The sequence below is a fragment of the Trichoderma reesei genome, assembly GCF_000167675.1.
Source record: "Trichoderma reesei QM6a unplaced genomic scaffold TRIREscaffold_63, whole genome shotgun sequence".
NCBI classification, from domain to species: domain Eukaryota; kingdom Fungi; phylum Ascomycota; class Sordariomycetes; order Hypocreales; family Hypocreaceae; genus Trichoderma; species Trichoderma reesei.
In genome coordinates, this window is record NW_006711210.1 from 1 (window position 1) to 14539 (window position 14539).

At 29.8% G+C, this 14539-nt stretch overlaps 2 protein-coding genes across 2 annotated transcripts; one reads left to right on the plus strand and one right to left on the minus strand.

Annotated features, from left to right (window-relative positions):
• Window positions 1-54: 54 nt before the first annotated feature.
• Window positions 55-2692, plus strand: TRIREDRAFT_71126 (uncharacterized protein; the record flags this gene model as incomplete). The annotated part of the gene is made up of 3 exons (XM_006969957.1): window positions 55-375; window positions 1330-1509; window positions 2252-2692. Coding segments are annotated over 3 exons (942 nt in total), but the record flags the coding sequence as incomplete, so codon positions are not given.
• Window positions 2693-13423: 10731 nt separating this feature from the next.
• TRIREDRAFT_112687 (uncharacterized protein) lies at window positions 13424-14469 on the minus strand (the record flags this gene model as incomplete). Its single annotated transcript, XM_006969958.1, has 10 exons — window positions 13424-13426; window positions 13495-13506; window positions 13636-13639; window positions 13669-13701; window positions 13731-13763; window positions 13793-13825; window positions 13855-13887; window positions 13917-13938; window positions 14041-14049; window positions 14464-14469. Coding segments are annotated over 10 exons (186 nt in total), but the record flags the coding sequence as incomplete, so codon positions are not given.
• Between the last annotated feature and the right edge of the window lie 70 nt (window positions 14470-14539).

Genomic DNA, 14539 nt, shown 5'->3' on the forward strand with positions numbered 1-14539 from the left:
TTTCGGGCATGGCTGGTCCTTTTTTTGAAGTAGCTTTTAATACCCTTTTTTTTTTATAAAGTAGCTTTTATACTTTTTTTTACTTTTTTTTCTTTTTTTTATAAAGTAGCTTTTATATTTTTTTTTACTCCCTCTCCTTTTTTTTTTAAAGTAGCTTTTATACTCTTTTTTACTTTCTCTCTTTTTTTTTATAAGGTAGCTTTTATACTTTTTTTTACTTTCTCTCCTTCTTTTTATAAAGTAGCTTTTATACTTTTTTTTACTTTTTTTCCTTCTTTTTATAAGGCAGCTTTTATACTTTTTTTTACTTTCTTTTCTTCTTTTTATAAGGTAGCTTTTATACTTTTTTTTACTTTCTCTCCTTCTTTTTATAAGGTGGCTTTTATATACCCTTTTTCCTTTTGTAGGGTGGCTTTTATACTTTTTTTTACTCCCTCTCCTTTTTTTTGTAAGGTGGTTTTTATACTCTTTTTTACTTTCTTTTTTTCCTTCTGTAGGGTAGCTTTTATACTTTTTTTTACTCTCTCTCCTTCCTTTTATAAGGTAGCTTTTATACTCTTTTTTACTTCCTCTTCTTCCTTTTATAAGGTAGCTTTTATACTTTCTTTTACTTCTTCTTCTGCGTTTTATAAAGTAGTTTTTATACTCTCTTTTACTTTCTCTCATGTCTTTTATAAGGTATCTTTTATATACCCTTCTTCTTTTTATAAGGTGGCTTTTATACTCTTTTTTACTCCCTCTCCTTTCTTTTATAAAGTAGCTCTTTTACTTTTTTTTACTTCCTTTTTTTCTTTTTATAAGGTAGCTTTTATACTCTTTTTTACTTTTTTTTCTTTTTTTTATAAAGTGGCTTTTATACTCTCTTTTACTTCCTCTCCTTCTTTTTATAAGGTAGCTTTTACACTCCTTTTTACTTTCTCTTCTTCCTTTTATAAAGTGGCTTTTATACACTCTCTTACTTTCTCTCCTGCGGTTTATAAGGTCTCTTTTATACACTCTCCTTCCTTCTGCAGGGTAGCTTTTATACTCTTTTTTACTTTCTCTTCTTTTTTTTATAAGGTAGCTTTTATACTCTCTTTTACTCCCTCTCCTTCCTTTTATAAGGTAGCTTTTATACTTTTTTTTACTCTCTCTCCTTTTTTTTATAAGGTAGTTTTTATACTCTTTTTTACTCTCTTTTTTTTTTTTTATAAGGTAGTTTTTATACTTTTTTTTACTTCCTTTTTTTCCTTTTATAAGGTAGCTTTTATACTCTCTTTTACTTTCTCTCTTTTTTTTTATAAAGTAGCTTTTATATTTTTTTTTACTTCCTCTTCTTTTTTTTATAAGGTAGCTTTTATATTTTTTTTTACTTTCTCTCCTTCCTTTTATAAAGTAGCTTTTATACTCTTTTTTACTTTCTCTTCTTTTTTTTATAAGGTAGCTTTTATACTTTTTTTTACTTCCTCTCCTTCCTTTTATAAGGTAGCTTTTATACTTTTTTTTACTTTCTCTTCTTCTTTTTATAAGGTGGCTTTTATACTCTTTTTTACTCCCTCTCCTTTCTTTTATAAAGTAGCTTTTATACTCTCTTTTACTCCCTCTTCTTCTTTTTATAAAGTAGCTTTTATACTTTTTTTTACTCCCTCTCTTTCTTTCTGTAAGGTAGCTTTTATACTCTCTTTTACTTCCTTTTCTTCTTTTTATAAGGTAGCTTAAATACTTTTTTTTACTTTCTCTCCTTCTTTTTATAAGGTGGCTTTTATACTTTTTTTTACTCTTTTTTCTTCTTTCTGCAGGGTAGCTTTTATACTCTTTTTTACTTTCTCTTCTTTTTTTTATAAGGTAGCTTTTATACTTTTTTTTACTTTCTCTCTTTTTTTTTATAAGGTGGCTTTTATATACCTTTCTTCCTCCTGTAAGGTGGCTTTTATACTCTTTTTTACTCCCTCTCCTTTCTTTTATAAGGTAGCTTTTATACTTTTTTTTACTTTCTCTCCTTTTTTTTATAAGGTGGCTTTTATATACCTTTCTTTCTTTTATAAGGTAGCTTTTATACTTTTTTTTACTCTCTCTCCTTCTTTTTATAAAGTAGTTTTTATACTCTTTTTTACTTTCTTTTCTTTCTTAAATAAGGTAGCTCTTATACTTTTTTTTACTCCCTTTTCTTTTTTTTTATAAGGTAGCTTTTATACTTTTTTTTACTTCCTCTCCTTTCTTTTATAAGGTAGCTTTTATACTTTTTTTTACTTTCTCTTTTTTTTTTTATAAGGTAGCTTTTATACTTTTTTTTACTTCCTCTCCTTCCTTTTATAAAGTAGCTTTTATACTCTTTTTTACTTTTTTTTTTTTTTTTTATAAGGTAGCTTTTATACTCTTTTTTACTTTCTCTCCTTTTTTTTATAAAGTGGCTTTTATACTCTTTTTTACTCCCTCTCCTTCCTTTTATAAGGTAGCTTTTATACTCTCTTTTACTTTCTCTTCTTCTTTTTATAAGGTAGCTTTTATACTTTTTTTTACTTCCTCTCCTTCCTTTTATAAAGTAGCTTTTACACTTTTTTTTACTTCCTCTCCTTCTTTTTATAAGGTGGCTTTTATACTCTTTTTTACTCCCTCTCTTTCTTTTTATAAAGTAGCTTTTATACTCTTTTTTACTCCCTCTTCTTCTTTTTATAAGGTAGCTTTTATACTTTTTTTTACTCTCTCTTCTTCTTTCTGCAGGGTAGCTTTTATACTCTCTTTTACTTTATCTCCTTCCTTTTATAAGGTAGCTTTTATACTCTTTTTTACTTCCTCTCCTTCTTTTTATAAGGTAGCTTTTATACTCTCTTTTACTCCCTCTCCTTCCTTTTATAAGGTAGCTTTTATACTTTTTTTTACTTTTTTTTCTTTTTTCTATAGGGTAGCTTTTATACTCTCTTTTACTTTCTCTCCTTCTTTTTATAAGGTGGCTTTTATATACCCTCCTTCCTCCTGTAAAGTGGCTTTTATACTCTTTTTTACTCCCTTTCCTTCTTTTTATAAGGTAGCTTTTATACTTTTTTTTACTTTCTCTCCTTCTTTTTATAAGGTGGCTTTTATATACCCTTTTTCCTTTTATAGGGTGGCTTTTATACTTTTTTTTACTCCCTCTCCTTTTTTTTATAAGGTAGTTTTTATACTCTTTTTTACTTTCTTTTTTTCCTTCTGTAGGGTAGCTTTTATACTTTTTTTTACTCTCTCTCCTTCCTTTTATAAGGTAGCTTTTATACTCTTTTTTACTTCCTCTTCTTCCTTTTATAAGGTAGCTTTTTTACTTTTTTTTACTTCTTCTTCTTCGTTTTATAAGGTAGCTTTTATACTCTCTTTTACTTTCTCTCTTTTCTTTTATAAGGTAGCTTTTATATACCCTTCTTCCTTTTATAAGGTGGCTTTTATACTCTTTTTTACTCCCTCTCCTTTCTTTTATAAGGTAGCTCTTTTACTTTTTTTTACTTCCTTTTTTTCTTTTTATAAGGTAGCTTTTATACTTTTTTTTACTTTTTTTTCTTTTTTTTATAAAGTGGCTTTTATACTTTTTTTTACTTCCTCTCCTTCTTTTTATAAGGTAGCTTTTATACTCCCTTTTACTTTCTCTCCTTTCTTTTATAAAGTAGCTTTTATACTCTCTTTTACTTTCTCTCCTTCCTTTTATAAGGTAGCTTTTATATACCCTCCTTCCTTCTGCAGGGTAGCTTTTATACTTTTTTTTACTCCCTCTCCTTCTTTTTATAAGGTAGCTTTTATACTTTTTTTTACTTTCTCTCCTTCCTTTTATAAGGTAGCTTTTATATACCCTCCCTTCGTTTATAAAGTGGATTTGATACTCTCTTTTACTCCCTATGCTTCCTGTTGTAAAGCAGCTCTTCTACTCTCTGTTACTTTCTGTTCGCAGTTTTATAAGGTAGCTTTGATACTTTTTTTTACTTTCTGTTTGTCTTCTTGTAAAATAGCTTTTATATACCCTCCCTTCTTTTTTATAAAGTGGCTTTTATACTTTTTTTTACTCCTTCTTCTTTCTTTCATAAGGCAGCTTTTATACTTTCTTTACCTTTCTTTTCTTTTGTTAATAAGGTGGCTTTTATACTCTTTTTTACTCCCTCTCTTTCCTTTTATAAGGTAGCTTTTTTACTCTTTTTTACTTCCTCTTCTTCTTTTTATAAAGTAGCTTTTATACTCTTTTTTACTTCCTCTCCTTCTTTTTATAAGGTAGCTCTTATACTCTTTTTTACTTCCTCTCCTTCCTTTTATAAGGTAGCTTTTATACTCTCTTTTACTTTCTCTCCTTCCTTTTATAAGGTGGCTTTTATATACTCTTTTTCCTTCTGTAAGGTAGCTTTTATACTCTTTTTTACTCCCTCTCCTTCTTTCTGCAGGGTAGCTTTTATACTTTTTTTTACTTTCTCTCCTTCCTTTTATAAGGTAGCTTTTATACTCTTTTTTACTTTCTCTCCTTCTTTTTATAAGGTAGCTCTTATACTCTTTTTTACTTTCTCTTCTTCTTTTTATAAAGTAGCTTTTACACTCTTTTTTACTTTCTCTCCTTTTTTTTATAAGGTGGCTTTTATATACCCTCCTTCCTCCTGCAAGGTGGCTTTTATACTCTCTTTTACTCCCTCTCCTTCCTTTTATAAGGTAGCTTTTATACTCTTTTTTACTTTCTTTTCTTTTTTTTATAAAATGGCTTTTATATACCCTTCTTCCTTCTGTAGGGTGGCTTTTATACTCTTTTTTACTTTCTCTTCTTCCTTCTGTAAGGTGGCTTTTATACTCTCTTTTACTCTCTCTCCTTCCTTTTATAAAGTAGCTCTTTTACTTTTTTTTACTTTCTCTTCTTTTTTTTATAAGGTAGCTTTTATACTTTTTTTTACTTTCTCTTTTTCTTTTTATAAGATAGCTTTTATATACCCTCCTTTCTTTTATAAGGTGGCTTTTATACTTTTTTTTACTCCTTCTTCTTCCTTTTATAAGGTAGCTTTTATACTTTCTTTTACTTTCTTTTCTTTTTTTTATAAGGTGGCTTTTATACTCTTTTTTACTCCCTCTCCTTTTTTTTATAAAGTAGCTTTTTTACTTTTTTTTACTTCTTTTTCTTTTTTTTATAAAGTAGCTTTTATACTCTCTTTTACTTTCTCTCCTTCTTTTTATAAAATAGCTTTTATACTCTCTTTTACTTCCTCTCCTTCCTTTTATAAGGTAGCTTTTACACTCCTTTTTACTTTCTCTTCTTCCTTTTATAAGGTGGCTTTTATATACCCTCCTTCCTTTTATAAGGTGGCTTTTATACTCTCTTTTACTCCCTCTTTTTCCTTCTGCAGGGTAGCTTTTATACTCTCTTTTACTTTCTCTCCTTCCTTTTATAAGGTGGCTTTTATACTCTCTTTTACTCCCTCTTCTTCCTTTTATAAGGTAGCTTTTTTACTCTCTTTTACTCCCTCTCCTTCCTTTTATAAGGTAGCTTTTATACTTTTTTTTACTTTCTCTCCTTCTTTTTATAAGGTGGCTTTTATATACCCTTCTTCCTTTTATAAGGTAGTCTTTATACTCTTTTTTACTCCCTCTCTTTCTTTTTATAAAGTAGCTTTTATACTTTTTTTTACTTTCTCTCCTTCTTTTTATAAAGTAGCTTTTATACTCTCTTTTACTTCCTCTCCTTCTTTTTATAAGGTAGCTCTTATACTCTCTTTTACTTTCTCTCCTTCTTTTTATAAGGTAGCTTTTATACTCTTTTTTACTTTCTCTCCTTTTTTTTATAAGGTGGCTTTTATATACCCTCCTTCCTTCTGCAGGGTGGCTTTTATACTCTCTTTTACTCTCTCTTTTTTTTTTTATAAGGTAGCTTTTATACTCTCTTTTACTTTCTTTCTTTCTTTTTATAAGGTGGCTTTTATATACCCTTTTTCCTTTTATAAAGTAGCTTTTATACTCTTTTTTACTCCCTCTCCTTCCTTTTATAAAGTAGCTCTTATACTCTTTTTTACTTTTTTTTCTTTCTTTTATAAGGTGGCTTTTATATTTTTTTTTACTCCTTCTCTTTTTTTCTGTAGGGTAGCTTTTATACTTTTTTTTACTTCCTTTTCTTTTTTTTATAAGGTAGCTTTTATACTTTCTTTTACTTTCTCTCCTTTTTTTTATAAGGTAGCTTTTATACTCTTTTTTACTTCCTCTCCTTCTTTTTATAAGGTAGCTTTTATACTCTTTTTTACTTTCTCTCCTTCCTTTTATAAGGTGGCTTTTATATACCCTCCCTCTTTTTATAAGGTGGCTTTTATACTTTTTTTTACTCCCTCTCCTTCCTTTTATAAGGTAGCTTTTTTACTTTTTTTTACTTCCTTTTTTTTCTTTTATAGGGTAGCTTTTATACTCTCTTTTACTTTCTCTTCTTCTTTTTATAAGGTAGCTTTTATACTCTCTTTTACTTCCTCTTTTTCCTTCTGTAGGGTAGCTTTTACACTCCCTTTTACTTTCTCTCCTTCCTTTTATAAGGTGGCTTTTATATACCCTCCTTCCTCCTGTAGGGTGGCTTTTATACTCTCTTTTACTCCCTCTTCTTCCTTCTGCAGGGTAGCTTTTATACTCTCTTTTACTTTCTCTCCTTCCTTTTATAGGGTGGCTTTTATACTCTCTTTTACTCCCTCTCCTTCCTTTTATAAGGTAGCTCTTCTACTCTCTTTTACTTCCTCTTCTTCCTCCTGCAGGGTAGCTTTTACACTCTCTTTTACTTTCTCTCCTTCTTTTTATAAGGTAGCTCTTACACTCTCTTTTACTTCCTCTCCTTCCTTTTACAGGGTAGCTTTTACACTCTCTTTTACTTCCTCTCCTTCCTTTTATAAGGTAGCTCTTATAAAAGCTCTAGGGTAGGCTGCTATAGCTCTAGGGTAGCACTCTAGGGTAGCACTCTAGGGTAGCACTCTAGGGTAGCACTCTAGGGTAGGTCTAAACCTTTAAAATCAGTAAAAACGGCTAAGTCTAAAAAAACTGGCTAAGTTAGTTTTCTATTTATATGGCTGTAAGTTAATTTAGGCAAAATTGCATATAAATAAATTTTGCAGAAAATCAGAATGCAGCTATAAGCCTAATCTAACCTGGCCTAGGCTTCTATTTAATTAGTGGACCTATAAGAGGCTAAGGCAGCTAGTTAGGTTAAATGCTAATATAAGCAGTAAGGATTACCCTAGACAGGCCCCTCTAGCTATACTAACTAAGGAATAGCAGAATAACCTATTACTATATAAGGATTAGTAAGATTAGCTTTAGGGGCTATAGCAGGTTTAGGGGCTTAGCTTAGTATGCTATAGCAGAGATTAATTTACTATACTAATTACTATAGAAGGTTTAGGGGATTAGCTCTAGGGGCTATAAAAGGTTTAGGGGCTTAGCTTAGCATGCTATAGTAAAGATTAATCTACTATACTAACTGTTATAAAAGGTCTAGGGGATTAACTTAGCATACTATAGTAAAAATCAATCTGCTATATTAATTACTATAAAAGGTCTAGGGGGTTGGCTTTAGGGGCTACAGAAGGTTCTAGGGGCTAGCCTAGCATATTATAGCAGAGATTAGTCTGCTATACCTTCTATTTACAGAAGGTATAGCAGATTAGCTCTAGGGGTTACTAATCAGTCTAGGGGTCCTAGGCATAATATAATAAAGGCCTACCTTATACTATATCTTGCTAGTATAAGTTAGGGCAGCCTTTTAAACAGGCTTGCAGGACTATATAGTCCTTACTAGTAACTAGCTGTAGCTTATACTAAACCCTAGTAAAGGCAGCTCTTATAGGGGTATACTATAACCAGAATGCCTATGCTATAATAATAAAAGATTCCTTAGCAGTATAAATAACCTTTAGTAATATATTTAGCTAAAGTAGCCTCTAGTCCCTTTAGTCTTATACTGTCTTAAAGGAATAGAGATTCTCTACTTATAGCTAAACGCTATAATAATTAAAACCTATAAGTAGGCCCTTCTTATAAGTAATTGGCTTATACTTAATATACCTTATAAAAGGTATAGCAGATTGGCTCTAGGGGTTACTAATTAGTCTAGGGGTTACTAATTAATCTAGAGGTTACTAATTAGTCTAGGGGTCCTAGGCATAATATAATAAAGGCCTACCTTATACTATATCTTACTAGTATAAGTTAGGGCAGCCTTTTAAACAGGCTTGTAGAACCATATAGTCCTCGCTAGTAACTGGCTGTAGCTTATACTAAACCCTAGTAAAGGCAGCTTTTATAAGGGTATATTATAACTAGGATGCCTATACTGTAATAATAGAAGATTCCTTAGCAGTATAAATAACCTTTAGTAATATATTTAGCTAAAGTGGCCTCTAGTCCTTTTAGTCTTATACTATCCTAAGGGAATAGAGGTTCCCTGCTTATAGCTAGACGCTATAATAGTTAAAACTTATAAGTAGGCCCTTTTTATAGGCAATTAGCTTTTATTAAACATACCTTATAATAAATTTAAAGAAGATAATATAAAGCTTGCCTAGGCCTGCTAGTGTTAAAAGTGGTAATTCTAATAGCTGTATAATAAGCTATAGCCTAGGAATTACTAACCTACTAGTCTTAACTATATAGGCATTTAGATTTAACTACTATTACCTTATATTACCTTTTTTTAAAGGGAGTAAATATAAAAAACCTATTTCCTTAAGTATTATTTCCTAAAGTTATTTATTTTTTATAACTAGGGGTTATATAAAAGCTACTATATATTATAGTATTAATTACTATAAGACTTACTACTACTTAAGCTATTACTGCTATCTCTATTAGGAATATAGCTTTAGCTACTACTACTAGTATTTTTTTCACTTCTTAAAGTAACCTCTCTCTCCTATAGTGGCTAGCCTTATATTAGGAATTTAAAAGCCAGACTGTCCTTACTTTTATTCTTAAGCCTATTTTTATTTCTATCTCTCCTTAAGCTTTTAAACTTAGGCCTTATAGTATATAGGGTAGTAATATAGTCCTTAAGGCTCTAGTAGCAGAAACTCTTTTTATTAAGCTTATAAGTGTTTAAAATGCCCTTATACTCTGCCTAGTAACTCTTATAGCCAGGGGTGCTATTAAGTTTATTATAGTATGCTTATAAAATGCTATATATTATCTTATATATAGGCAGTATAATAGTAGAAGCAACCTTATAGCCTTGCCTTAGTATAACCTAGCGGATATCTGTTTTATAAAGCCGCCTTTTCCTTATTAGTAAATAGGAAGTATTAAGTGGTGGGTTATACTAGGTGTTAAAGTTAATTAGTTTAATAATATAGGCACTAGGCTGCAGATAAGAGTTATAGTCCTTATTATCTAAGGGTTCTTAAACTTCCTAGTTCTACCTAATAAGGTTTTAAAAGGCCTATAAGACTGCTAAAGGGGTGTTTAAGAAAGACTAAAGACCTCCCCCTATCTAGTTAAACCAGGACTTAGCTAAGTGCTTAAGGATATTAGTTATTTAGTAAGCCTAGAGAAGCTAGTTAGACCTAAACTGCTTATAAGGGTATAAGACAGTAAGGGTAATGCTATATGCCTAGCTGCTTTTATAATAAGGTATATTATAAAGCTGCTACTCCTGCACTTTTATATTACTAGGGGATATATAAGGCGCCTAGAATTAGAGTTAGAAAAAGGGTAGCACACTTGCCTTAAGGCAGTTAGCTATACCTATCTACTTGCCCTTATTACTATTAAATATTACTATAATATAATAGCTAATTTAACCCTTAAAGTACTTATTTTAGAAAAGTGCAGGGTTACTAATTTAAGGGAATATATACTTACTTAAACTATTTATAATAAGTCTTTTAGGCATGCTAAAGAGAAAGGCCTGCTTAAGCTGTTAGTATAAGATAAGGAAAGGTATGTTCTGCTAGGTTAAGTTTAACCTAACCTAGAAGAGTTTATAAAAGATAAAGTCCCCTTAGTTTATTAGCTAGTTCTTATATAAGGTTATCTAGTAAGGGATATAGTTAGGCATTACATTCTTACCTTTAATAAGGTAATTAGTATTTTAAAGGAGAGCTGCTAGGTTATTAAGGTAGCTTATGCTATAGCTTTCCTAGGCCTCTGTATATATTCTTAAAAGCCTTTATAAGGTTATAATAGGTGCCTTTAAGTTAGAGCTTTTTTTAGTAAGGTTAGTAAGGGTCTGTAGTGCATTTAGTAAGGGAGTTCTTTAGCTAGGGGGTAACTAGGTAGGAACTTAAGCCTAGTATACTTAAAGCTTTAAAATTATATACTAGGTATAAAAGCAGCTAACCTCTTTAGCAGTAAGATTAATTACTATCTTATAAGCCTTTAAGGCATTTAACTGCACTTTAATATTAAGGTTATTATACTTATGCTATATATAGTCTAGCTAGTAGGATATATAGTAGGCAGGTAATAAGAGGGTTACTAAGCTTTTTTAAATGCTTACTTAACCTAACTAGTATGCTTAAAGTAGGCTGCAGGGGATATAAGTTTATAAAAGGCTAGTAAATAAAAGGTAACTAGTCTACTAACTAAAGTAGTTAGGCCTAAGCTAGAGGGTACTATAGCGCTTTATAGTAAAGTGAAGTTTAAGTCCCTTATATATATAAGTAATAAGCTGGCCCTTCTTATACTTCTTTACCTTCTAGCTTAAGAGCTAGATCTAATTATTAAAGCTAAGCCTATCTTAGGCACTATTTTATAAGGTAAAGGTAAAGAGCTATAGCAGGAGCTAAGTAAAGTAAAAGCAGGCAAGGCTAAATATATATACAGGGGCGGTTTTAAAGCGGCTACTTTAATTAGCTAGGTTAGTAGGCTTTATAAAGAGAGTCTTATCTAGGCCTTAAGCCTAGTAGAAGATATAGTTAAGGGGGAGAATTAGGCAGTAAGCCTAGGCTGTTATATACTAAATTAAGTTAGCAGTTAGTATAATTTAGAATAGGTAGTGGCCTTTATTTTTAGGTAGCCTTATAGTAAGCCTAGTTATAAGGCCAAGATATAAGGAGCAGTCTGTATTAAAGTTGCTATAATAAAGCATAGTAACTATAATATTAAGGCAGAATGTTATCTCCTTATATGCAGTATAGCTTACTAGGCTTAGCTAGGTAATAATAGCCTAAAGATGCTGCTTATTTACCTTTTATATAGCTTCTAGGGCTAGGATAGTATTAGCTAGCTAGGTCCTAGCCTGGCCTGCAGCCTAGCCCTTATGCCTGCTTATATAAAGCAGGCTGGCTATTATTTCTAGAAAGGCAAGGGTTATAATACTGCCTAATATAAAGGGCTAGTAGTTGCAGTATAAAGTTAAAAAAAGCTCTTTACTGCAGCTATAAAGCTTTATATAAATAATGCTAGTGGTCTTTATTATAGGGTTTCCTAGATAATGCTATATAAGATAGCAGCCTTTTAGTAAGGCAGGTGCTTATAATAAGTAATTAGAAATATTATATAAGTAGTAGGGTTAGTAAAATATTAGCTTAAGGGTAATATTAGGCAAGAGGTCTATAAGCTCCTTATAGTAATGCTAGGTGTATAGCTGCTTTTAAAGGAGTGTAAAAGGCATATGGCCTGTGGTTAAGTTTAAGGTTATTACTATATCTTAAAGACTAATATTTATTTAGTAAAAGCGGAGGTCTAGCTAATCTAGCTTAACTAAAGAATGTAATTCTATAATAAAGGACTGTAAAGCTAGCTTTATAGTATAGTTTATAAACTAGTTTTTTAAGTTATAGGCTTAGAAAAGGAGCTTAAGGTTCTAGAAGTAAGGGAAGTTAGTAGTAGCTATAGTAGTAGCATTCTGGCTATCTTCCTAACCTTTACCTTCCTCTTTAGCTTAATAAGATTACCTTATAATTTAAATACTATTATACCTCTTTATAATCTCCTCCTAAAAGGCTATAAGGCTACTGCTAGGGATTATATATTAAAGGTAAAAAAACTAACTCTTATCCTTAATAAAATAGTAATATATTATAGGTTTCTTTTAGTAAGATATAAACTTAGCGTAAGCTATATTAAAAGACTAGGGGAGCTCCTGCTGCTAAATTAAAGGGATAACCTTATAAGCAGCTAGTAAAATAGCCTAATTAACTAATTTACACTGCCTTTAGTATAAGAGGGCATTAATAATACGCTTATATAAAGGATAGCGCTAAGACCCTTCTTTATTTATTTTTAAAAAGAATATAAAGATAAAGAGGCTAAGGCCTAGGCCTATAATAAAGCCTAAAAAGATATTATAAGTATAGCTAAGGTTAAGGCTATGCAGTTAGATTAGCTGGCTGCTAGTAAGGGTATGCTTAAAGGGGGGCAGGAAAGAGAGCTAGAATATATATAAGGGCTTTACTGCCTTAAGGGTATTAGCGCTAAGCCAGACACTATTAATATCCTAAAAACACTAGATAGTAATAAGGCTATTAGCTTATAACAGCTGCCTAAGTAGCTCTTAGCTACCTTTCTATAAGGAGAGATTTAGGTTTAATAATAGCAGCTAGGTAAGTAATAGCTTTTAATAAGGAAAGTAGGTTAGGGGGTATTATATATTAGTAAGTATAAAAGGATTTAGTAAAGTAATATCTCTTAAACTAGAGAGTATATTAGTAAGGTGCTAGTTAAGCTTTTAAAGTAAGCTTAACCCTTACTATATATTAGTAGTATTACTTCCCTCTCCTTCTTAGTTTAGTAAAGTAAGTGTGCTAGTGTAGTTTTCTTAAGGAGCTAGGCAGCTATAGGAAAAAGAGAATGCCTGCTATAAGATATTATAGTAGACTTTAGCTTAGTAGTTAATAAAGCGCTATATTACTAGTATCCTTTATTAATATATAGTAGCTATAAAGTCTAGCATGCTAGTATATTAGCTTATAAGGCTAGTTAGTAAGGGCTATTATTTAGGTCTCTGTCTTTTTATAAAGACTAGGGATTATAATTCTAAATTAAATAGAGATAGTAATAATAAAAAGTAGTAGGCCTATTAATAAGATAGCTTTTAGTATAGCTTTATAGTTTCCTCTAGTGTTAATAAAAGGAGAGCCTCTGCTTAGCTAAGTGGCAGTAGCTTTATAGTTTCCTCTAGTATTAATAAAGGGAGAGCCTTTACTTAGCTAAGTGGCAGTAGCTCTGTGGTTTCCTCTAGTATTAATAAAGGGAGAGCCTCTGCTTAGCTAAGTAGCAGTAGCTTTATAATTTCCTCTAGTGTTAATAAAGGGAGAGCCTTTACTTAGCTAAGTAGCAGTAGCTTTATAATTTCTTCTAGTATTAATAAAGGGAGAGCCTCTGCTTAACTAAAGGAAGGAGGTGGCTATAAGGTAACCCCTTTACTAAATAGTACTATTATATAAGCGCTTTACCTAGCCTCCTTTATTATAAGGGCTTATTATTAAGCATGCTAGTGTTAGTAGCGCTGCTAAGAGTAAACTCTCTCTGCCTTATACTGCTAGTTTCGCCTTTACTATAAAGAATTTATAGTATATTAAAGAAGTATAATAATAATAAACTATTTTTTTATAATAAACTTACTTTAAGTAATATCTTTATATATATATAATTTATTTATTTTACTTATTTTTTACCCCTTTTTTACTTATCTTTTACCCCTCTTTTACTTACTTTTTACCCCTCTTTTACTTACCTTTTACCTCTCCTTCCTTTATCTCTTACTTTTCTTTTATACTTTATTTAGCTATTACTTACCTTTTACCCCTCCTTCCTTTATCTCTTACTTCTCTTTTATACCTTATTTAGCTATAACTTACCTTTTACCCTTCCTTTTTTTATCTCTTACTTCTCTTTTATACTTTATTTAGCTATTACTTACCTTTTACCCCTCCTTCTTTTATCTCTTACTTCTCTTTTATACCTTATTTAGCTATAACTTACCTTTTACCCCTCCTTCTTTTATCTTTTACTCCTCTTTTATACCTTATTTAGCTATTACTTACCTTTTACCCCTCCTTTCTTTATCTTTTACTCCTCTTTTATACCTTATTTAGCTATTACTTATCTTTTACCCCTCTTTTTTTTATTTTTTACTCCTCTTTTATATCTTATTTAGCTATTACTTACCTTTTAACCCTTTTTTCTTTATTTTTTACTTCTTTTTTATACCTTATTTAGCTATTACTTACTTTTTATTTTTTTTTTTTTTATTTTTTACTTTTTTTTTATATTTTATTTAGCTATTATTTATTTTTACTTTTTTTTTTTTTATTTTTTACTTTTTTTTTATATTTTATTTAGCTATTATTTATTTTTTACTTTTTTTTTTTTTATTTTTTATTTTTTTTTTATACTTTATTTAGCTATTACTTACTTTTTTTTTTTTTTTATTTTTTACTTTTTTTTTATACTTTATTTAGCTATTACTTATTTTTTACTTTTTTTTTTTATTTTTTATTTTTTTTTTTATATTTTATTTAGTTATTACTTATTTTTTACTTTTTTTTTTATTTTTTATTTTTTTTTTATATTTATTTAATTATTACTTACTTTTTACTTTTTTTTTTTATTTTTTACTTTTTTTTTTTATATTTTATTTAATTATTATTTATTTTTATTTATTTTT